This window comes from Marmota marmota, unplaced genomic scaffold (assembly GCF_001458135.2).
Source record: "Marmota marmota marmota unplaced genomic scaffold, marMar, whole genome shotgun sequence".
Taxonomy (NCBI): domain Eukaryota; kingdom Metazoa; phylum Chordata; class Mammalia; order Rodentia; family Sciuridae; genus Marmota; species Marmota marmota.
The window spans coordinates 3,544,934-3,567,769 of NW_025999932.1; the positions used below are offsets into that span (position 1 = coordinate 3,544,934).

Here is a 22,836-nt window from a genome sequence, read left to right on the forward strand (position 1 = left end):
GGGAGGAGGAGGAGGAAGGGAGAGGGAGGCAGGCAGGCAAAAGAACAGAACAAGGGCTATAACTCAATGGCAGAAACTTCCCTAGAATGTGGAAGGCCCTGGATTCAATCCCCCCACCCCCTACCCCCTCCACACACAGATACTGTTAGTTTTATATTATAATCTTAACAAATGACCACACAGTTGTGCTTAAACAATATCGATGTACCCCTTACATTTCCGTAGGTGAGGTCTGACACAGACTGTTGGGCTGACATCAGGGTGCTAGTGGTGCAGTGTTCCCCTTGGGGTTAGGGCTGGACCTGCTCTGGATGTGAGGCTCACAGAGTCGGCCCCAGCTCCCTGCCTCCAGGACCTTTCCACCAACCTCAGAACAGGGACAGTACTTCTCTTGGCCGTTTCCACAGTTTCGGTCTCCTCTGACTCAGCCAGGATCAGGTCCTTACTTTCAAGGACCCATGTACTGTGCTTACACTGGGCCCCCCTGGATAATCCAAGAAAGTCTTAGCTCCACACCCTTAATCTCTGCAAAGCTCCCCCTTGTGAGGCAACCCAAGGACAGGGTCCAGGGCTAGACCAAAGACGTCTCTGGGGACCACCCTTCTGCCTCCCCAGTACTTAGGACATCCAGCATTTCACCATGAGCATGCCGACCTCTGTGTTCTGTAGGTCCCCAACTACCACTGCAATGCTCTGTAGTGTTTCAGGGCAGAAGTCTTACACACTATTTGTTATGTGTGTACACATGTATTTGTGTGTGTAAGTGAGTATGTATATGTTTTTGCCATATACTTTATGTTTGTAATGATACTGTGAGCAACCTTAGTAAATTCACCTAGTGGTTGTAATTTTTAAAAATTATTTGGAGCTGGGCATGGTGATGCATACCTGTAATTCCAGCAGCTATGGAGGATGAGGCAGGAGGATCTCAAGTTCAAAGCCAGCTGAAGCAAAAGTGAGGCCCTAAACAACTCAGTGAGACGCTGTCTCTAAGGAAAATACAAAATAGGGCTGGGGGTATGGCTCAGTGGTCGAGTGCCCCTGAGTTCAATCTCTAGTATCTCCCGCCCCCAAAAAATTGATTTGGAGGTTCTTTTGGAGTATTAATTCTTTTTTCTCATTTCTTAATTGTGTTTTCCATTTGTATTTCTTGTCTTATCATCTTGATTCAAATATGAATGTCTTCTTCAGGTTGCTTGTTTTATCTTCTGTAATATTTTCAGTGGCATCCTTTACCCACTCTGAGCTTCCTGCCCATGAATCCCCAAAATGTCAATGACGGCTCCTTTTAGAATTCTCACTACACAACGGATTAGGTCTTCAGTGGTGTGCCCTTTGCTAAAATCCCCACACGCCCATTCAAAATTAGTGTTTTGTTTTGCAGAACACAAACTATTTCAGTAATACTAGGTCTTTTTACAGCAGAGTGCTTATATTTAGAAGTTTATTTTGATTTCCAAATATACAGCTTACTAAAGAAAGAGAAGTTTTCTTCCAAGCTGAAAAATAAGGTGTGTGTGTGTGTGTGTATGTATATATGTATGTATATGTATATATATATCACATTTCCCAAGAGGGTAAAATAAAGATATTTGTTTATATTAAAGATCTAAGAGATTTTCTCATTTTTATTTTATTTATGTGGTGCCAAGGATCGAACCCAGGGCCTCGCATGTGCTAGGTGAGAGCTCTACCACTGAGCCACAACCCCAGCCCTGGTTTTCTCATTTTTGAACCATGGGGAAGAAGGAAAGGAAGTTAGGAAGTAATGAATGGGGGCGGGGTAAGAGAAGGGAGGTCAAAAATTAAATATGACTCCATTTTTCACAAATTAGAAAAAAGAGCAGTAACCCAAAAGATTTTATACCTTTGTAAAAATGTCAGAGTCTAATAATCATGTTGCTCTTTACAGAACTCCACAAGAAAACCTGTCAATCTCCCAACAATCTACCTTTCTCCCTCTATCTGCAGAAATCATTTCAGTCACAAAAGCAAAATGTTTTCTATGTGAAAATCCTCAACAATAAAAGTGATTCCATTGTGTTTCAGCCCTGTAAAAGTGAACGTTTATGTGTGGAATGAGGAATCCTCTCTGCTCAGGCTCCGTCCTGATCACAGTCGGCACGGAGAGGCCAGTGCCGACTGACCCCTTTACTGTGGAATGTCTGCTTTGACCTCACGAGACTCCTAGGTGGACTTCCTCAGTGCACCAGGTAGACTGTGCAGCCTGACGCCGATCCATCTCCACTCTGGGAAGAGCTGAGAGCCAGCAAAGCCTCCAGCAGAGAGGAGACTGATACAGCACACGTGTGTGCAAAAGGAAACCCTAATTGTGTGAGATTTGAATTCACACGAGTTGCTGGATCCTGACTTTACTCATTCTTGGGACATTTGCATTTCAGTCCAGTTAAAATGGGCAACATTAACTCCTTGCTGATCACTTTCAGGGGCTCTTTAAAAAGTTGGGAAGTAGCAATGCATGCTGGCAGCTACCATTCAGTCCCAGTTCTGGCCCTAGAAGAGACTGATTACCTCATTAAGGCAGAAAATACAATGTTAAAATCCTCGGAAATTCAGAATTTGTAACCCACTTGAGTTAGTATACCCACACTCTGGCTCATGGCTAAGGTTCTACGTGTAACAAGGGAATGTCTCCAACTCTGCAACCATGATAGATCCAAGGTGTAAAACTATAATAAATTATTGATATTTATTTATAGTTCAACTGTGATTTCTCATTAAGCGCATAGTTCTGTCTTCATCTTACAGAACAGAGGCTCTCTACTCACTTGGGCAGTTTCCATATTGTCCTTGCATTTCTTTCCTACAGCACTCCACACAGCAAACCCATTCCCTGTGTCTGTCCCCTCCTTAGACTCCTCTGAGGGGATCTTTATTCCATGAAGGGCCAGGGCAGGTGCTGTCTTTCAACTGAGACACACCCACAGGAGGATCACATTCCCACAGGGGAGTTTGGAAGTCAATTTGTCCCTGTGGAGATTTCCCTATCTGGTCCAGATGCGAGGAGTGGCCCAGCCTGGGGACATCCTTTCCAGGAGCAGCCAGTGGAAGCCCAAGGGCATTAGGTTAAAAAAGAGACCAAAATGACACCTCAAAGGATCTAAAGACTAACCTGTTATGGGAACCTCAGCCTGCCTGACACCCCCCCCCCCAAAAAAAAGGCCAAGATTTGCATGCTAGGCCTCAACATGGTGACTACCTGCTGAAATAGATTTACATAGAAACGAGACTCTCAAACCCTGAAATATGCAAGATACAATTGAAATCATCTGTCATAACAAGATCAGGAGATACAGTGTAAACCAGAAAAGATGATTAACTGACAGAGAAATGATTTTGAATAACCATTGTAACAATGCTTTAATCAGCAACTACAAATTCTCTTGGAACCAATAAAAGAATACAATCTCTCAGAAACAAAACAGTTTATAAGAAAGACTCAAATGGAAACCATAGAACCAGAAAACACAATAAAAAACAATAAATAAGATTCACCAACTCATAATTTGATCAGAAATAAGATAAAATAAGACTCAAATGTTGGATTCTGATAAAAAAAAAATCACTAGACTATTTGAACAAAAATAACAATACATTTATCCAAGTTGTCTCTTTTAAAAGCTTTATTGAATCTAGTCCTATTAACTGAGAGCTCATTATCCTATGAAAATAGTTAGAAGGAATCTACTTACTACTATTTAAAGTGTTACTTTCCAATCAACAGTCCAAAAGTCCAGTGGGAAAAAATGAGAATTCAGGTAAAATGGAAGCCTAGTTCCTTCAAGTTAGGGTAGCATTCTGCTGCAATTTAATAAGCTTCCACATGCTTCCAGATGTAGCTTCTTCAAGAAGCAATCCCTGAATATTACAGGACATTTTGATAATTTACTGATGACCATTTCCTTAGCAAAGCCCTCCACGTTGTGTTCCAGTTGACCAGACTTGCCTGCATGCTGAATTCTCTATTTTTTAGTAGCATAAGTTTTCCAACCCTGAGTGTCCCCAATTGCTGCCATGCTAGAAATGGAGTACTGGTGTTGATGGTGTCCTCAGCACTGAGCTGCAACCTCCTGTGGCCAGGAGGCCTGGGGTACTGGAACCTGAGGTCAAAGCCTCACCTGCCTGCAGCCACAGCCTCTTATACAGTCCACTCATTCTCACACACAGTTACCTGATGGAAGCACTGTTTAATAGTCTGTTAATTTTGTATACCGAATAAATGAACCCTTTTCTACAGGAAATGTTGTCAAAGCAATGTTCTCTTTACTGGAACATTCTCCAAACAATATGTTATTTTTCTATAATGCAGGATATGCAAATGTGTTCAAGTGTTTCAACAATTGCTTTACTCAAATTTCATGATAGATATTTTGCATTCTGGTTAATATCCAAGAGATTCAATTCACTATAAATTAACTGAATGTGATTTTACCTGAAACTGTTTTGAAATGAACAAGTTTAGCTTAACAGTAAATAGTACTAAAACAGCTATTTTTCATACTATTGCTACTAAGACTTTCTTTAACAAAATATTATTCATATTTTAGAACTAGGTTTTTTATATCAGTGAATTATTGTGAGCACTCTATCACATTTACTTATGTAAACCACTAAAGGGTTAGATTTTGATTTTTTGTCATGGTATACCAATGCCTAGAGAGAAACTAACTTGTAAATAGTTACTCCAGATATATTATCTGCAGCCCAAAATCAACCTGGAGAGAAAAATTTGCTATCCAACTTCTTTCATTAAAATGAAATATAATTTATAGATAAAAATATTATATAAATTTAATTTTGTTTTAGGTCTATGAAGCAGAGAAAACATAAAATTATTATAGATTTGAGGAATTAGGTTATAAGCCTTATGTTAAGAAAACAGCATTAACTATAAAAGATGTTTATAGGATTTGATTATTTCTCCAGTGATTCTGACCACAAAAGAGCTGTCATAAACCTATATTCTGGCATGCACTCACGAAGTTAAATATTTTTCTTTAACTATAAAACATTTGGTTTAGTAAGATAATATCATCAAAAGCCAAATTACATAATAATTAGTACATGATTCGAAACAAAAATCAAATATAAAATTCTATACGGATTATAAAAATGATCTTTGGAAACAATTTTAAAAGGGCTTTACCTGGCCGTACTTGGCTGCCAGATGGAGGGGCGTCCAGTACTGGTCATCCACAATATTGAGGTCTCCACCATGCTCCAGGATAAGTGACACCACCTCCTTGTAGCCACTTGCACACGCCATGTGTAACTGTGAGGAGGAGATGTCCTGTCATTCCACTTTTTAAAAAGAACAGTGACATCAATGTGATTTATTGAGTTGTATAAAAAGAGCTGTTTCATAAAATACTGGATCTGAGACACAGAGCATGTAAGCAAAAGCCCTGTGATTTTATTCATTACGTGTACGTGGATAGCTTTGGAGGAAACATTCTGGCTTATTAAGAAATCTTATTTATTTTCCTTTGACTCTCATAGTGTGCACATTTTGTCATTCCTATCCTCCCTGAGTTCCTCTTCACTGTGACCTGAATGTTTTAACACACAAGAGGTGATAACAGAATAGTTCACTACTGCCTGACCTCAGGCCAAATCTTCCCCGACTCTAACTCTGCAGGCTGTCCTTGGTGCTGCAGGAGGGTTTCAAAGCCAGCACAAAAACTGTGATCCCTGAGATGCTCATGTACTGGTCAAGGCCCGGGGACCTGGGGAGGATCAGCTGACAGTTACCACTTAACATTTCTCCTGGTTTAGTTCTCCACGGAATCTGAAGTTTAGAAATGAGGCCTCAGGATCTACAAAAATGAGATCAGAGTTTGAAGCATTTGCTTCTATTTTTTAAGTGAGGAGTTTTGTCTCTAAGGCCTCGCCCAAAGTAAATGAGGTTACTCAGGAAGTGTGTGATGTGATTTGTTGTATAGACACAGGCAGGAAGAAACTGTCAGGAAAGGACCAAGAGAAAACACAACTTAAACCCTGTAAAACCCTGGCAAGGAGCACTCTTCTGTTTTTATCATAAAAACAACATATAGTAAAGTGAAAACACACACCCATGTACACACACACACACACAAAGATGCAATTTGCAGAAACACCTGTTTTCTACTTTGGACTAACACTCTTCAGTCTGTAGCATACACTCACGTGTTTCATTCTTGTTCTATCTATCAACTTCATTAGAACAAGAATAATTCATCTAATTTATAGCACAAACATTAAGACACCATGTTTCACATTGCTCATCCCACGGTTTGTTACACACAGAATTCACCTCGTTCATATTCTAGCAAACAGTGTCAAGAACGATGCATCCATGGGTACTGTAGAATTTAGTCTACTTTCTCCTAGAGATCAAGTCTTTCACCCACTTCTAAATTTATTCTGCATTATTTGAATAATCAGCAAATGATTGTCTAGTTATTTACACTATCTGCAATAGCATCTGGATTTCAGAAGATTTTCATTAGGAGTATAAAATTGACTCTAACACCAGAGTCAGGAATGGACACTTTAGTTGGTCTGCAACTGCTACTCAAGACCTCTTGAAGTCACGTGCACAAAGCCAGCCCCTGCAGGGGAGAGGTGCTTTCCACAGAGCAAAACCTGGTGTCCACCGTTTGGAACCTCGTCAACGCTTGCCATTGTGTCTTTGGTAGGGGATAAACTAGCACTAGTGAAATGAACAGGCAGAGGGAAACGTGAGGGCTGGTATTTGTACCCCCTGGATTATTATTTCCCAAGAAAAAGAGGTCTGACCAGTCAAAGTCTGTGACAGAGAGAGGAAGGGGTGCCACCATACATAGGCGCTAGTTAAGACACACAGATGTTTTCAAGAGATTAACCTACTCAGATTAAGCACTTCATTTTCATGTGCTCTGGAACATGGAAGGCATTTTAACAACTGTATCCTTTTCTGAGGCTTTTGTTTACTTTTAAGAACATTATTAATATAAACTAAAAGGTCTCTTCATAAGGAGCTGCTTTACATGTGGTCATCCTGCTGTACATCTAAGAAGCGAGGGAAGCTCTTTACATCTGACTGAAGCCTCTCGCCACCGAGCCTTGTGCTGGTAGTTTTTGTCTTTTGCACATGACAATTTACCAGCTGGGAAATTAGGCCTCATTTCGAAACACAGCTGACATTCCAACTCAGAGCGCGGAAATCGACCCTCGAACAAAGGCACTTTCTCGTCCTTCTCTCCAACAATACACAGAAAAGCATACACACGGTGCACCTTCCAGAAGGAGACCGCCAGCAAGGACGTCGTCACCATAAGAGACACACCTCAGGGAACTGCCCCTCCCTGTAAGCTGTGGTCCCCTAGGGAGCCCCGGCTTTTGTTCACTGCTTCTTTCTTGTCAAAGCTCAGAGCTGACCACCACAGGATGCTGTTATTACAAAGCAATTATGTGCAACTTTTATGCTGTCTGATAAATGGTCACAAGCAATGTCAAAATTGAAGATGGTTGAAAATAATAGCAATTTACTGCTCTGTATCGATTCCTTCAATAGCTTCTCTACTGAAGGATACGTGAGCCACAGCTGGAGCATGCATGTTATTTGTCTTTGGCAGCGGTTTTTAAACAAATATAAAGCTGCAATCCTTGCTAGTGTACAAAAAGAGAGACTCTCTATTTCTGCTACATGTCAGACAGGACTTTATCACAGGCAAGGAATGGACTATTAATTTAATAGCTCACTTTAATCTGCTTCTGACCACCAGTCCACGGATACTGCCCTCAGAGAGCAAGACCGCCAGTCCTCTGAGTAACCATCCTCTCTGCAGGCTCTCAACAGTCCTGAAGGCAAACATTCGCTGCTCCGTGTCCCTGTGTGCCCTGGGCTCCTAGGCTTCCCACTCTTCCCATTTCCTCCTTCCCGAGCTTGCCTCCCCTGGTCTCATTTCTGGATGCTCCACCTCTCCCTCATCCCAGGGTTTGGTTCCCATCCTCTTTCCTTCTGTGCTGAATTGTTGACTTCCTTGGCTGAGGCCAATGATGTCCTTGCCCCAGGCTCCTCCTCCACCCTAACCCACCTTCTCCTCTTTCTCCCCCGAGGGTTAACACACTTCATCTGTCCTCAGTAAGTCTACCCAGGCATGCTGAGGCTGGGAAAGCGTAGGGGTTGACAAGGCAAAATTCATTTTGGTAATTAGCATTAGGATTATATCAAATTCAATCCAAATTTGATTGATCAATTTCTAATCTACTACAGCTGTGCCTGACAGCAACCAAAGTGCCATGGCATGGGGTGGGGGGGTTTCCTGGATTTCTGAACTGAATCATTCAGAAGTAATTTGTTTTGCTTAAAGTGAAAATGAGTGTCTCCAATACGTCATGTCTCAAACTCGCAGTGACAAAGTAACACACAAAAATGATTTTGAACTTGTAGGAAAAGCATGCATGGGAAGAAGGCTTGAAGCAAACACCACACACACACCTGGGTTCTACCTCGGTGGCGACCCACAGACTCTTCACACCCTTCTTTACATACTTATGTGTTTTGCAAGATTTCTACAATGAATACTTTCATGATCAACAAAACCTCAGATTGTTTAAAGGTCGAATCTATTCAATTCTATGTTTCAGGATCAACTGAAATCCTCTATTTAAACAATTTCTGAGTCAAACAGAGTGACCTACCAGGGTTACTCCTTCATCATTCTTCTCGTTGACATTGCCTCCGGATGACAGGAAGTGCTGGACATCTGTTAACATACTCATGGGTCTCTGCAGCTTCAACTGGCGCAGGGAGGTCAGATCCACTCCTGGCGGAGAAAGAACCTTTCAAAATGGACACAGAGATGCTGTGGGGTCTGCCTGGTTTGCGGGGCATCTTTCAGCATGTTCCGTTGGGGAAGCCCCTTTCCACTGAGGGCGATCACTCTCAGCTCCAGGATGACTGCTTCCCTCTGCATGCATTCTACTTCTAACTAGAGTACAGTCTTCAAAGGAAGAAAAAAAAAGACCACTTGCTCTATTCTTCAGACTTGTCAGGCTCTGTGGAAGTACATGCCTTAATATAAACCATCCACACACAATGCCCCAAGTATTTTAAAGTACTTAAATTGAATTGAAAAAAATCACCAAGATATGTTTTTTATTCTCCAAGACTTTCTGATCTCAATAGTTGCTCCTAAAAGCAATGTAGCATCCCGGAATAGAAAAAAAAGACTTTAGTAGAAAAGCTAGAGAAATCAAACAACATTTATAGTTTAGTGAATACCACTATGGACCCAAGGCTAACTTCTAGTTTTGATAAATAGATAACGACACCCCTGTGTAGCAATGGAGGCAGCTCCAAGTAATGGTGCATGAGGACCGTCTGTGACTATCTCTGAGAACTGCCTCTACATCTACAAATTACTTCAAAAATGACCACTCTAGAAGGATGCTCCCTCTAAACACTCCATGACCATCATGTTAATGGAGACAACCGACATTGAGTGAAACTCTGTCTTTCTTAACTGAGTGGGTGATTCACACACAGAAAGCCCAGGTCTGCTTACCTCCTGCTCACACCTCTCGTCAGCATCTACTTCAACCTGAAACTTCATGATAGCATGACCTTTATGGTAGCTCGCCTCTCCTCATTTACGGCTAACCTGATCCCAGAAGTGGTTCCAGGCTAAATGAATACTTACCAAGGACAAATAATGTATCTGCTACAGTTGACAGTGAATATGATGATAATGAAGATGGTGGTGGTGGAGATGGTGGTGGAGATGGTGGGACTGGGAATGGTGATGGTGGTGGTGGTGGTGATCATGACGACAGTGGTGGCCATGATCATGGCGATGGTGATCAGTGATAGTGGAGATGATGGTGACAGGGTGGGGATGTTGGTGACGGGGACGGTGATGAGGTTCTCTCCCTCTCACACGTGTTTGCTCTCAGCCAGCCACTCTGCTGAGCACTTTCTAGGTCTTATGTGACTGAGTCCTTTCACCTGTTCGGGTTTCAATATCTTCAGTCTCTCAGGTGATAACACAGACCTCAGAGAGTTGAGGCCGTAATTCTCAGTCTCAAGGCGGAAGCCACATTAGACATGTCCCCTCGGCTGGCACTTCCCCGAGTGCTTCCTCGTCTGCTCCCCCCATGCTCACCTCAGAGCCTGCCAGGGGAAAGGAGCAGAGGCTCTCAGGAGCCCAGCTGTCCCGGCCGGGGTGCTGGGCCTTTGGATCACATCTGGCCCAACGTGGGCAGGAAACATACCCTGCTCAGTTTCTTCATCTGCAAAGTGGGGCTTTCAGGTTTTGCTTCCCTCATTGTTATGAGAATAAGGTGCACACAGCATGTCAAACAGCATGGGCAGTAAGGGCTCCATGAGAGCGAGCCTTCTGTTGTGTGGATTCTTTGCCATTCCCTCAGGGGTGTCTTCCTTTGCAATAGGCAGTCAGGGAGCAGCAAAATGCAATAATACTTGAAATGGGTAGCTCATTCCGAAGGTATTCCCTGTGGTGGAATGGTGAGGCAGGGACAGTAGCTCTCTCTCACCTTCTGCACCCTGGTGTGCCACTTCAAAAGAACCAACCGATTTCCCCAACAGAGAAGTGAGGTCCGCTAGACACCAGCTGAAACTGTCACTCTATTCTCAGCTTTAAATTATGGAATTTTCCATGTGATTTAATTTTGGAAAATATTATTTCTCAGATGTCAGCATTCAATTTCACATATGAAATGGCAGAGGAATCTAAGGCCATAGTATTGTGTTAAATTTCCTAATGTTATAGTGTTTGCTGATATGTCTTTTAGAAAATTACTTAAGCATGCAATTTAAGCTGATAAAAACCAGAACAAGACTCAAAGATGAAAGACGGAAATGAACACACAGATGTACTGCGCCACTCCTTGCTCTCACACTCACAGCGCTATGTGTCCTGGGGAATGATCCTCCCTATTCTGAAGATGCCACAGGGAATAAAATTCAACCTTGTAGCCTATTAATTTCCAACTAGGTTTTGAGTCAAATATGGTGCCAATTATGATGTGATTTTTGTTACACGTTCAGAAAAGAAGCACAAGTCTCCTTTTGGTAATACAATGCTAAAGAAATTGTCTCTGGGTGGTCAAGAAAATGTCTCCAACTTCTCCTGAACAAAACCAACCAAGATGGCGATAGTGCACGGAAAGTCCCTTTTGTAATGGCTATTGGGCCAATTCTCATTTTTAAAAAAGAAATTTAGTTTAATTTTCATATTTTTTCTAAACAATAAAATTAATATAAGGTCTTCTTAGATTTGTTATTTCAAGAGAAATCTGGCATTTCTATTAATATAGAATTTGGAAACAGAATCATTTACCTGGACCCCACAGGTTGTTACCTATGAGTTATTACTGCTGCTTGATAGCTCTTGATGCTAACAGACATTTGTGCAAAAACCAAAATTTCATAGCCCCCCCCCCAAGTCTCCCAGATCCCTGTCTTTGCTGAACTCTCCTTCTTCAGGAGATGCTGTTGTGACAACTTGCTCGCCCTCCCTGTGAGGCTCTACTGTGCTGTGGCCCTCACTGTGTGGAGCTGGTGTGGCTGCACCATGCCATATGGGCGCCCTGAGCCCAGGACGCCACCCCAGCCCCTCACAGCTCTCCAAGGCACACCAGCTGGAATGGTGCCCCAGCCCCTCCCTGAGGTAGGTGTGAGGGTCCCGGCTCTGTCAAGCCTGTGGCGTCTCATCTCCTTCCATCTTGGTGTTCCCATAAGCTCTGGGCACTTCATTTTTATTCATTAGCTTATGTAATACCAGCATCATCTGAATATCCAGAAACAGGATTTTACCCTCAAAAAGGAAACAAAGCTAAACGAGTGTTTGCATTCACCTGACTGACCCATGCCGGGGGATCAGCTTGGGTTTCTCCAACAGAACCTCAACTCACCCACGCTGCTGTCACCAGAGGGAGGTTCCTAGGAGACCCACTGGGGAGGCCAGTGCAGACAGTGGCCCCAGCAGAGAAGGATAGGGTCACACGGGAGGCTACTGCTGCCCTCCCCCACTTCCTGTGCCCAGTCTGCAACAGGCATCACTGGGCAGTCTACACACACTGCCAGCCTGGCTGCCCTGGCTCTGCAGAGGAGGCTGCTGGAGCAGCGTCTGAATAGACTTCACAAGTCAAAGAAGGTCACCTGGTATGTGGAAACCAAAGGGACACCGTGAAGAGTGCACAGGGAGAGCAAGACTGGGGCATGGTGAGCAGATGTGGAGGCCACCGAAGTAACCCAGAATAGAGATTCACCAAGGCAGAGAGGGTGGCTGGTGAGGGGGCCCACTCGGAGGAGAGGTGCCCAGGAAGCAGCTTCTGTGAGAGTGACAACCAGACACCAGGGATTTGGGAGAATAAAAATAAGGTTCAGACACCTGTATTCCTGGCTGTAATGGCAAACTGTGGGATATAGATACATTTAGAAAGGGTGACATAAGTCTAACAGGGACATGTCATCTCAGATGGTCTCAGCTCCACGTGTAGGTCCCTGATGACACTACACGCCCAGGACTGGAGTGTAGAAAGGGGGTAGGGTGCAGGAATATCCTCGGGGCAGGTGACAACACCACCAGCCAACAGGGACTCCAGTCGCCATGTGCCAGGGAAAAGATTTTCAAGGAATAGACCTAGAGACCAACACTCAGGAACCTGAATTCATAAGAGGAACACCCAAAGGCCAGCCCCACGGAAGCTCAAGAGAAGAAAACCGGGAAAAGATCTTCCCAGGAGAGTGGCCAGGGTTGCTGGATGTCACAGAGAGATGAAGTAATAAAGTAGAAGAGGGAGGTGGTCCCTGGATGGAAGGCCACAGAAGGCAGTGTCAACCCTCAGGGGCATTCCCAGGGGTGGGTCAGGTGGGAGGCTGACCTTCAGTGGCTGAGGAGCAGGCAGGGGAGCCACGGTTTTCCAAAGGGACACTGCAGGTGCAGGAGAGGACACAGTGGGTGGTGATGTGCACAGAGCCACGTGAGCTCTGCCCTTCTCAGGACATGGACATATAGATCTCCGCTGGTCTTTTGTCCTGACCATCCCAGCTCCCCCTCAGTGCTCCCTCTCCTAGGTGGCTCACTGGAGTCCACTGTTTCCCTTGCATGGCGGCTGGCTGGCCTTGCCCGGAAGCTCTAGATTCATCAAGGCTCAATCACCCTGCATAGCTGTCTCATTTTCCAGCCCAGGAAGCTCAGGCGGGGAGCCGAGGTTAATTGCTGTGCCCGAGATTACAGTGTGACTTGCTGGTGACAGTACAATTAGAGCCTGTGACCAGCGATTTTCCATGTAATCAACTTGTTCATGACATGGCCTGCCCCTCCCGCCACCTGCACCCTGATGTGACAGCATGATAAGTGTCTGATCTGAACCTGTAGGGATGTAGCGTGAATGTCCAAGACCATGGCCACCCAGTTATAATAAGGCAGTGTTGAAGTACTGAGAGCTGAATCACAACGAGACCTCCTCGTGAGGAACGTCAGAACTGCTAAGGACCCCAGCCCAGGCTGTCACCGCAGACAGCAAAGGCACACCAGCCAGGGGGAAGGGAATGAATGGAACTCAGAGTGTTTAGTAGGAACTGGGCAGAGGGTGCGATAAGCAGAAGCAAGACTGGCAGGAGCAGAGCCAGGACGTGACAGATGCGAGGGAGGGGCAGATGGATGGGACGGCCGAGCCAGGCCTCGGTGGTGACAAGTAAGAAACAGAATTAAAAACTGAAGAGGTATTAAATTGAGTTGGCTCCAGCTAACACGCCGTTTACACACTGACTGTGACAGCCATGCTTGTGACAGATTTCCTCCAAACCACTCAGACTCAGTCCCTTTTTCTTGTTGTTCTCCTGTCTGACCAATTTTTAATCGACTTCTGAATCCATGTGGTTTTGTAGAGAGAACACTGATTTTGCAAATTCCAGAACCTCTGAGCTCTCCTGCAGGAGAAGCTTGAGGACGGGGGGCTGTGTGTGGCCCACTGAACCCAGGGCACAGCAGCTGCAGGTGGGCAATGAACACACAGCAGGCACAGGAGCCTGCTCTGCTCTGACCGTGGTGCTCTCCAGCACAGGAGGCTCAGGTCCCCGTCAGGACAGCCATTGCTACTAGCCTTCAGAGCCAATGGGACCATTTCTGGAGAATTCAGGGCTACCAAGCAGTGATCATCCTCTGAGCCCTGCTCAGGATAAACCTTTGTGACATGTGACCTGGACGGGTGCAGCAGGGAACAGGTCTGCATGCAGGGAGCTTCTCCTGAGACGAGAAGGGGCAAATCACCGGATCTTAGCGACTGAAACTCTGTGACCCTTTCCTCTGGCCACTGGTATCCTTGAAAGGATGGGAATTTCCTTGTTCTTATTTATTCCTAAATAGCAGGAAAAGGGAGGGGGGCAGCTCTTCACCTTCACGCCAGCCAGGGTCAGGGATCCTGGTGCCTTACAGGGCTGTGCTGGCTCCTGAGCTCTCTGCTGGGTCTGTGTAATTAGCACCCTGTCAGTGACACTCCCAGGGCTCAGCCTCAACTCTGCAGGATAGCATCATGTTCCTGAGGCTGTCTCCTGACCATGGCGGTGGATCTAAGTCACAGAGTGGCTTCCAGGGTGCTGCTCACCCTGCCCCTACCCAAGTCCTCGCTGTCTGAACTCCCGCTAGGACCACCGGCTCCCAGGGGAACACTCCCGAGATGACTTCACACTCATTAGCTCAAAATTCAATTGTGCTGCTTCACGTCCTTCCCCTCCCGGGGGGGGGGGGGTGGAGAACAGATGATAATTACAACCCAGTGCCACTAATTATGGACCTCAGAGGCCTGCTCAAGTGTCCCTCCTCGTTGCCTCTGGATTTCTGCCGGTGTGCAGAAAGCTGTGCGGATTAAACGTACGGTGCAGAGCGGGGAAGGCCGTGGAGGGGCACGGGACAATTCCCTACTTGTGCCAGGAAGGGAACCGAGAGCCCATCAGCCACACCGCAGGCCGCACAAGGAGCACACATGCACATTCTGCCCGTCCAGCTCCTCTTCAGCCTCTCCCACAAGCTGCAGCTCACCATTTTCATCCAGGTAGGTCAACAGGATAGAGCTGGATTCTGTCCCTTCCACAGCGTAATCCAGCGGGATATTTCCATTGACGTCCTGGAGAAGGACATTGGCTCCGGCCTATGTGAAAAGAAACGAACAGAAACAAAAAGTGGCATTATGTACACCATTAAGATGAAAAAGCTGATCACAAGCTTCACTTTCAATCTTGGTTGGAAAACAGACCTGGACACAGTTTGTTGGACACAAATCTGCAGATCATGGAGGAAGCCAGAATGGATTTTAACACAAATATACGAAATAGCTTGTGCAGACTCAGGTTTGCAAAACGTTCCTCTGACCCTTCCAACACCATGGCCAGTCCACTTCTCCCACGCCTGCTGCTGCACCCACACTAGGGGATGGATGGCTGCTACATGGTGTCCAGGTGTTGGCTCCTGCTCTCTGCTGCCCTGCGTCCACATACAGACGATGCCCAAGGCCCTCAGAGAGCCTCAGTGAACTCTCCCATGAATAGGCTGGACTGGGACAATCTTCCCCAGTCCACCACGAAAGTCTCCAAGCTCCTGTTCTCTACAAATACTCTTCTGGGAGCTGTTATCACACTGCATTGATTTAGTAAAGGGCTGTGTTAGTCCCCCTGGAACTTTCCAGAACTGTTTTCTAATGAAGGGTGTAAACTGAGTCCCTAATGGACTGACTACATTGAACATGGCTACTCTGATCTTTACCCCAAGGGTCCTTTGTCACCATCATCCTGAGCCCTCTTGCCATACCCATGTCCTTCCCAGCTTAGGTACAATGAAAGATTTGCTTTCAAACACTGGTCCCATGAACTGTCCCCACTGCTCCACATTCTTTAACGAGCTCCGTAAACTTTATCAGGCATGGATAACATCTCTTCTCCAAGGGCATGGAGTGAACATATGCCCCTCAGTCCCAGAAGCAGTATCTGATTCCTCCATCTGCTATTCCAGTATTTTAAAGAGTTCTCTTGATTATAGCATGTAGTTGACTCTTTTTCTCTAATTAATAATTATTGGGCTGGGGTTGTGGCTTAGCGGTAGCACACTTGCCTGGCATGTGTGAGGCACTGGGTTCCATTCTCAGCACCATGTATAAATAAATAAAATAAAGGTTTATCAACAACTAAAAAACATTTTTAAAAAATAATTATTTATATTCTATCTTCCTTGTTAAAATTTTGGTAGGAATTCTGGCTCTAGGTGGGTGGCCTCGGGGATAAGCCCTCCAAGATGGGATCTGGGGCGTGGTGCAGTTGTACTGTTGGGCCTGAGCCTACTGCTGAGGCCCGGGATGGTGGGAAGTGGGAGGTGAGGAACGCAGAGCACACAGTGGTGCTGCACCTAACCAAGCCGCGCCCTTGGTGGACTGTCCTGACGCGTAAGCTGAAGCAAGGCTTTTGGAGTCCAGGGGGCAGCAGCATTACCCAGCATGGCAGGGATCGTGACTGCGAGCACAGAGGGGTCCCCTGGGCTCCCAGGACGGCACTGGGAGGCTTATAAATAAATAAGTAATTCATGAGCACAAGGCCTTTAGCCATCAGCTCATGTCATGAGAGAACCAGAAATGTTTCTTCCCAGCCTTCAGAGCCATTCTGAGCTCAGACTGCTGAGTCAACTCCATGGTTTAACCACTGGGGACACTGAATTACAGGGTCAGCGGAATCTAGTCTCATCAACGGTCTTATTCTGCAAGCTGCCATTCATTGGTATGATGGGATGCAGGACCATGGGTGGGGCCATGTGGTTGGACTCAGATGAAACATATGGTCCTGAAGCCTCCCTTCACCCTGCACATCCCCTGCTGAGCCTGAGGAGACCCCTTCACTTGCTTTACCTCTGGGGGAACTGCATGTGTGGCAAATGCCTTCACAGGGGATGGACACTTCCTCATAGACCACCCCTCCCTTTACTACTACATTCAACCCTAGAATGAAATTCAGCATCCTTCAGGGAGAAGCAGGTCCTGGGGCCCAGCACAAAGTCACTTACACATCTAGAGAATCCCAAGATTTCATATACACATAAAACTTCCACCTCGCAGAAGCACAAATATATGTGCATACACACATATGCGCACACTCGCACTTCGCTCCTAGAGGACACATGCCAACAGAGGTCCTTAGGGCGATAGGCAAGGCAGGCAGAATCTGAGTCCACCAACATGGCGCACCTGGTAGAGGTGCCAGACCTAATGTGACAGCTCCCTGCCATTGGACATGCAGCAAACTGCTTAACTGTCCCACAAAAATCTGAACATAAAATGGCCTCTTTATAAAGAGGGTGGGGTGCCCAGTGGAGGGCAGGAGCCTCTGCAGAAGGGGGTGCTCTTGAGGGCTCCCCGGGCTTCCTTTGGTCCTGGTGGCACTGTTGGCAGAGGGGCCTTCTGGTCACTGTGAGTGGGGCTCCAGTGGGACACCCTCCCACCGGTTCTGATGGGTCGGCAGGAAGCTCCACAGAGACCATACAGCACTCAGCAAGAGGCTTCCTGACAGCCAGAGCCAGCCTGGGTGCCACCGAGGACTTCCCCACGTCCAGAGGGCCACAGCCACGTCCTCTCTGGGAGGAGCTGCGTGAAGTCGGTGGAGGCACTCTTGTGGGGCTTTCCCTCTGGGCTACTCTTCCTCTCCCTGGAGAGCAGCCACTCGCACACGTGTGTCCTGCCATGACCCAGCGCTCCCTTGGCCCACCCAGTAACATCAACAGTTCCTCACATTAAGAGCCTGGTGTGTGGCCTCTGTCCTTGTCCCTGGTTGCGTCCTGGTGCTTGTGCTGGAATGAGGGACGCGGTGGCGCACCACAGACTCTGGGGCCAGCGGCTCAGTCTCTCCACCGCGCCTTCACTTGGAGCCTGGGGCAGACTGGGAAGGTTTCCGTGTCTGGGTTTCCTCAGTCGTGACAATCACGAGCTCCAGGTGCAATGGTCCTGAGTGTCATCCCCTCCAGGTCCTTCCCACACAGAGCTCTGAGACGCAACCTCCCCTCGCTGTCGTTGTCAACCCACATGGCCCCCGGGTAAGTGTATGGGTGACTGTCCCCAGATAAGCACCCCGTTCTCCACCAAGGCCAGAACTTGGCACAGGACTCCAGTTGACACCCCTGTCCAGACACCCCCGTCAGTCACATGACCGTGACCAAGTTACCCCCTGCCTTTAGTTTCCAGAGATAGAAAATGGAGATAATGGGCTGTTGTGAAAAGGAAATGGGTTAAGTCTGGCCAGGTATTAATAACACGGCCCTAGTGCAGGACTGGCCGGTACAGCGGTAACCCACATCACGGCTGCGGCAAGGCTGATGCCTCCCACTGAACATACGCCCCTTTCCTGAGACTAAACTGCTGGAGGGCGTCAGAGGGCCTGTTGGAAGCACTTCCACTGGAGCACTGCCAGGAAGTACACATGTGGAGACAAACACTCCTTAAATAACCAGACTCCACTCTGGGATGTGTGAAAATAATGTGGATTCTTATTGTGCCTATGGTGAATACCTGTGGCTATTTGTGATGCATTCAACTCTGCAGGGAGAGTGTGAACCAAAGTCCAGAGGTCTAGAGCTGGCTGGGCAGCTCCAGCAGTTGACCTTCGGAGCATTCTAGAGTAGACAGGTGGGGAGCTGCGTGCCAGTCCTCCATGCAGTCGATGCCTCGGCGTCCTCCACACTCTCCTCTGGATGCCCATGAGCTCCCAACTCACTCTGGATGCTGGGCCCCTTGTCTCGCAGCCATCAAACACCAGCTGGCTCCCCCAGCCCCACAACACAGGAGACCTGCGTTCCATTGGCAATACGGGTGGAGCAGCTGCTCAAAACTGTGTGAAACACTTGCACGTGGGACAAAGCCGGGACTCGAAGGCCGAGATGCAGATCCTGGGCAGCCGGAGCAAAGCATCTTGGCGCTTTCAGTGATTTCCAGGTTACAATTCAGACAAGTTTTACAGGCAAAATCTGCCCTTTGGAACTCAGGGGTTCCCGAGTGCAGACCTGGAGGAGGAGGAGAGCCGCTGTGCTTCAGACGCTGAGCAGAGCCCGGGAGGTTTTGCTGACCTCCTGCCCCTGCACATGGCAAAGACCGCCATGCTTCCCCTTTTACACGAAGCAATTTTATGTCGACATTCTTTATTTTTACTGTACTTTAAGATTAACATGAATGTCCTTCTTGAAGATTCTTGGCTTTTACTATCAGTTCAGCTAACTCAGAAGTAAATGTGCAATTTTAATTGATAATGGATTTAACTATGGAGATGATCATCTCCATATGAAAAAATTTCCTCAAAATATCAGAGCAGCTCTCCTAACCCCACCAGGAAGGTCTGATTTCATACAAACCAAAGGGGAAAGGCTCATGGGATTGGGAACCAGTAGCATGTATAAGGTAGCATACTAGCTTTTATTTATTTACTTATTGGTACCAGGGATTGAACGTAGGGACGCTTAACTACTAAGCCATGTCCCGAATCTATATTTCTTTGTTTTGAGACAGGGTCTCACTAAGTTGCTTACGGCCTCGCTAAGTTGTTGGGGCTGGCTTTGCACTTACAATCCTCCTGCCTCATCCCTGAGAGTGGCTGGGATTATAGGCGTGCACCACTGCGCCTGGTAGGTTTTTATTTTTTAAAATACTTCGAACCATTCAGGCACAGCAAATCAATTTACTCAACTTTGTGAAGTGAGAACAAATAAGTAATTCAAATCCATAAAAAATATCATTCTTGGAGTGCCCATTTTTAATAGGAATTTAAGAGTGTGTGTGTGTGTGTGTGTGTGTGTGTGTGATGTTCTAAAATAATTTTTTCTCTACAGGCATGCACTTGGTATTCTTTTTTAAAGTGTTGTTTTTGCATTTCACATTTCACTCCTCTGATGTGAGGATGCAGTATATGTACAAACAAGGGAAATGGCTCCTGGATGGGAGACGTGCTGCCCGCACCGCCTCCCCGCACACAGACCTCCGGCCCTGCTGGTGGGGCCCAGCACTCGACATTGATAGTAACATCTCACATGCTGGTGTGAGCAGTGCATTTCTCACATGCTTGTTTCATTTCAGGGGATGAGAATCAGGGAAGATGAGGGTTTCAGGCTACATTTTTCACATACAAAACGAAGACCACCCAAGCCTGGACTTCTTGATGTAAGAACAACAGCTTAGCAATTCCCACACATTTTATAAATCTTAAACACTGTTTTTCAATAACTAAATGCTGCACACTATAAAAACATACGAATAAGGATGGAAATGGATCTCGGGTATGTGAAAAGGATACTGGAAGTGGGGAACCCATTCATGCTTTCTCATGATTCAAGAGATCCAACTTACATGCCCAGCTCGCCAACAGTCTAAGCTCCAAGGGGACAGGCACATGTGTGCATGGGTATGAATAACTTCTGATTTACATCCCAAGACCCAACCACCAGATGTCCAGTTTCTTATAGTAACAGTAGTTATTAGCCTCTGTTTCACTAAAAATGAACTTCTGGATTAAGAAAAATTAACAGCTAAAAAATAGACATACGTGATTTTTGCAGGATATGTGCAAATATATGGTGACTGAGGCAGAGTTCTACACTGCCAGAACAACAAAAATGTTGTATTTGCACAATACAGACCATAAGGCAAGTATTTCAGTTTGCATCAAGAAAATAAATCAATCGTGATTGGTTTTCATTGGGGAAATGAAAGTAATCAATGTTATGTGTGCAAAAATCAATAGCAACCTCTCAAAAAATTCCTGCAATTGAAGACTTCACGGTTCCTCCTGGGAGCCCTCAGCACATTTCTTCTTTAATTACCGAAAACGGAAAGCCATTCAACTTACAATTTCTCCTAAACTATGCTCCTGCAGTGCTGGAGCTGGAGCTCAAATAAGTCATTCCTCCAGGTGGGAACTTCCCTTACCACACGTCAGATGACAGATAAAATGATAGGTTCATGATTCTCTCAATAAACATCTTATTGGCTTAAGTTATGTAAATAGTTGATCTCAATGAATATACTGGTAAATGGTTTCATGTAGTAATAACTCTCTAACATATGAATACTGAAATGTTAATGAGATGCTATTGTCTAATGGAATTTTAATGAAGCAATAAGACTTTTTACATGATTAAACATTTTGATGACTTTCTAATCTACTGACAGTCGAAAGAGCAGTTCAAAGAATCCATGTATACCTGTTATGATTTGGACTACATCCCCTCCAAAATGACATGTTAAAGCCCTAATCCCCAGTTTCTGTGAATGTGGCCTTATCTGGGAGTGGGTCACGTGGATGTTATTAGATCAGATGAGGTCATGCTGGAGTAACATTGGGCTCTGAATCTAATAGGACTGATGTTCTTATAAGAAGAGAGAAACATACACAAAAGCCACAGGAAGATGGAGGCAGAGACTTCAGTGATGCTTCCACAAGGCAAGAAATGCCTGGGCTACTGGGAGCTGGGAGAAAGTGTCCCCTCTTGAAGGTAGAGGAAGCATAGCCCTGTGGACCACTTGTATGTAGACTTTAAGCCTCTAGAACTGAGAGAAAATAAAATTTTAAGCCACATGGCTTGTGTACTTTATCATGGCAATCCTAGGAAGCTAACCTAGTACCCCACCCAATGCAATGCACTGTTTATGGACCTCCTCAAATTCAGACATTGAAACCCATCTCCCCAAGTGATGGGTGATGGTATTAGAGGTGGAAGCTGGGGAAGGTGGGTAGGTCATGAAAGTGGAGCCTTCACGATAGAGATCAATGTCTTTATAAGATCCCAGATCAATAAAATTGATTAGTCTCTAGCCATGCTAGGAAAAAGGTAAGGAACACACAAATTACCATGTCAGAACTGAAAGAGTCCACAGACATCAGAAGGAAAGTAAAAGACAACCATGAACAACTTGGCCTACAGGGTTTATGACCTAGATGAACTGGGCCAGTTCCTTGAAGCATACAGTCTGCCAAAACCCTCTAGTGAAGAAACAGACCATCTGAGTATGCCTGTATCAAATAGGTAGAATCAACAGTTTAAAACCTTCCAAAACAGAAAGCATCAGGCCCAGATGGCTTCACTGGTGAATTTTACAGATCATTTAAAGAAAAAAATTTCTCTAAATCTACTTCAAAAAAGTAGAAGCAGAAGGAATACTTCTAACTCATTCCATAATGCTAGCAATACCCTAACACCAAAGCCAATGACATTACAAGAAAAGTAAACTACAAATCAATATCTCTTATTAACACAGATGCAAAAATCCTCAATGAAATATTAGAAAATTGAATCCATAAAAATATTATATAACACAAACAAAAGAAACATATCTAAGGAATTCAAGGTTGGTTCAATACTCAAAAATCAATTTCATATATTACATCAATAGGCTATAAAAGAAAAATCACACAATCATATCAATAGATGCAGAAAAATCATTTGACAAAATTCAACACTGATTCATGATAAAAATCTCAATAAACTAGAAACAGAGAGAAACTTTCTCAATTTGGCCAGCATATATATTAAAAGCTGACAGCCAATGTCATGTTTAATGGGAAAAACTAGAAAATTTCCCACTAACAGCAGAAATAAGGCAAGGATGTCCTGTCCTGTTAGTCCTTTCTGACGCTATAATGGATGCTAACACAACACAACACAGCAAGAAAAGGAAATAAAACATACAAACGGAGAAGGGAGGAAAAATTGTCCTTATTAACAGATAACATGAACATCTATGTAGAAAATTTAGGAAATTAACCAAAAAAACCAAAACAACATACACACACACATCGACACACACAATCCC

The 22,836-nt window shown here is 45.3% G+C and overlaps 1 protein-coding gene across 4 annotated transcripts in view; it reads right to left on the reverse strand.

Annotated features, from left to right (window-relative positions):
* The window catches only part of Myo16 (myosin XVI), a 420,601-nt gene that overhangs the window by 274,476 nt on the left and 123,289 nt on the right, over nt 1-22,836 (reverse strand). For all 4 annotated transcript variants that reach the window (XM_048800642.1, XM_048800640.1, XM_048800641.1 and 1 more), the window contains 3 exons: nt 15,051-15,159; nt 8,686-8,810; nt 5,168-5,293 (listed from right to left, as the gene is read on the reverse strand). In XM_048800642.1, the coding sequence (XP_048656599.1) occupies nt 5,168-5,293; nt 8,686-8,810; nt 15,051-15,159 (360 nt within the window). The remainder of the gene's footprint in view (nt 1-5,167; nt 5,294-8,685; nt 8,811-15,050; nt 15,160-22,836) is intronic.